Genomic DNA, 1,780 nt, shown 5'->3' on the forward strand with positions numbered 1-1,780 from the left:
AAAGAATAGTCTTAAAGCAAGTTAATCTATGACTTTGTATGTCTCGCTCTCTCTCTCTCTCTCTCTCTCACTCTCTCTCTCTCTCCCTCTTTTACTCTTACTCTCTATATTATATGTTGAGCACGTGATCGATGTGTAAGAACGCCAGTACAGGTAGAAGAGAAGAAATAGAAAAGTTGCTAGAAACAACAGCCAAATCTCCCTTAAATCACACAAAGTAAACGGAATTTAAAAAATCAAATTACTGTAGTGGAAAGTTCTGTAGTGTTTGCTGGAGTTGGTGAGTCCGTTCGAGGAACGGAGGGAACTGAATGTAAGTCCTCCTCGATGAAGGGTTTTTTTTCAAACGATCAATCGATACCGTATTTTGTTTACCTCCCATATCGAGAACGAAATACTTGGGTTCTCTTTTGATAACTTTGTAGGACCCAGAATATGGTGGTCGAAGTTGTGATGGTATCCCATCATTCCTCACGAAAATATGAGTCCAAGTATTGATGTACTTTGGGACATGTAAAACGATGTTCTGTTGTCTGGGGGCTACAGGTGACAAATGTGACATGGATGTCCGTAATCGATGCACATATTGTGCTGGGTCAGGAAGGTCTTGTGATGAAACAGGTTCGATCATCTGCCCAGATAAGGTGAGTGCTATGCCATAGACGAGTTCAGACGGAGTATATCCAAGTTCCTTCTTAACCGTGGATTGAATACCAAGAAGGATGAGGGGGAGATGTTCCAGCCAGTGAGAACTGTCTGAAGATGCTTTTATGGATGCCTTGAGTTGGCGGTGAAAACGTTCAACCATGCTGCAGGGTGGTAAGCCGTAGTGCGGGTGTGATTACACCCGAGGAGACGAGTCAGCTCGATGAAGGGGTGGGAATCGAACTGACGTCCTCTGTCCGTGGTTATTGTTGCAGGTGTGCCAAAACGCGAAACCTATTGTGATATCAGCGTTTTGGCGACCGTTTCCGCCGATGTATCAGATAGGGGCCAAGCTTCGGGCCACCGCGAAAAACGATCTACGCAGGTAAGCAAATGTGTATAATTCTGCGAAGGTGGCAGAGGTCCCACGATGTCGATGTGAATTTGCTGAAACCGTGCGTCGGGTTGCGAAAAGGAACCGACTGGTGCTTTTATGTGCCGGTAGGTTTTCGATTTTTGGCACGCGACACAGCACTTGGTCCATTCTCTGATATCCTTGTTGATACTGGTCCACACAAAACGGGTCGATATCAGCTTTTGAGTGGGGCGAATACCAGGGTGTGACAAAGAATGCAGAGCAGAGAAAACTTCTCAACGATGTTTCTGTGGTATATAAGGGCGTTGGTGACCGGTGGAGATATCACACTAAATATGGGCCGTGGACGATAGTAGCGGAACATGCTGAAATTTCAGAGATGACGATTCCTGGAGCTTTAGAAGTTCTTCGTCATTCTCCTGGTCAGCTGCTATACGTGCCAGATCAATTGTAGCCGGAGTGTGGATAGCATTGGTCTGCGTGCGTGAAAGTGCATCGACTGCTAAGTTGGTCGTCCCTTTGATGTGGCGTATATCCGTCGTATACTGCGATATGAAGTCGAGGTGGCGGATTTCTCTCGGCGAGTGGCGATCCGGCTTGGTGTTAAATGCATATACCAGTGGCTTGTAGTCAGTGTATATGGCAAAATTAGTGCCTTCTAGCATCTGTCGGAAATGCTTAACGGCCAGGTATGCCTCTAGTAATTCCCGACTGAATGTACTTTATTTCGTTTCCGCGGGTTTTAACCGCTTAGAAAAG

General features: G+C 46.0%; 1 protein-coding gene across 1 annotated transcript; it reads right to left on the reverse strand.

Moving 5' to 3' along the window:
- Window positions 1–241: 241 nt before the first annotated feature.
- Window positions 242–808, reverse strand: LOC106874917 (uncharacterized). Its single transcript, XM_014922835.1, has one exon. The coding sequence runs from the start codon at window positions 806–808 to the stop codon at window positions 242–244; it is 567 nt and encodes a 188-aa protein (XP_014778321.1).
- Between the last annotated feature and the right edge of the window lie 972 nt (window positions 809–1,780).

The sequence above is a fragment of the Octopus bimaculoides genome, chromosome 12 (genome assembly GCF_046866305.1).
Source record: "Octopus bimaculoides isolate indiv1 chromosome 12, ASM4686630v1, whole genome shotgun sequence".
Classification (NCBI taxonomy): Eukaryota; Metazoa; Mollusca; class Cephalopoda; order Octopoda; family Octopodidae; genus Octopus; species Octopus bimaculoides.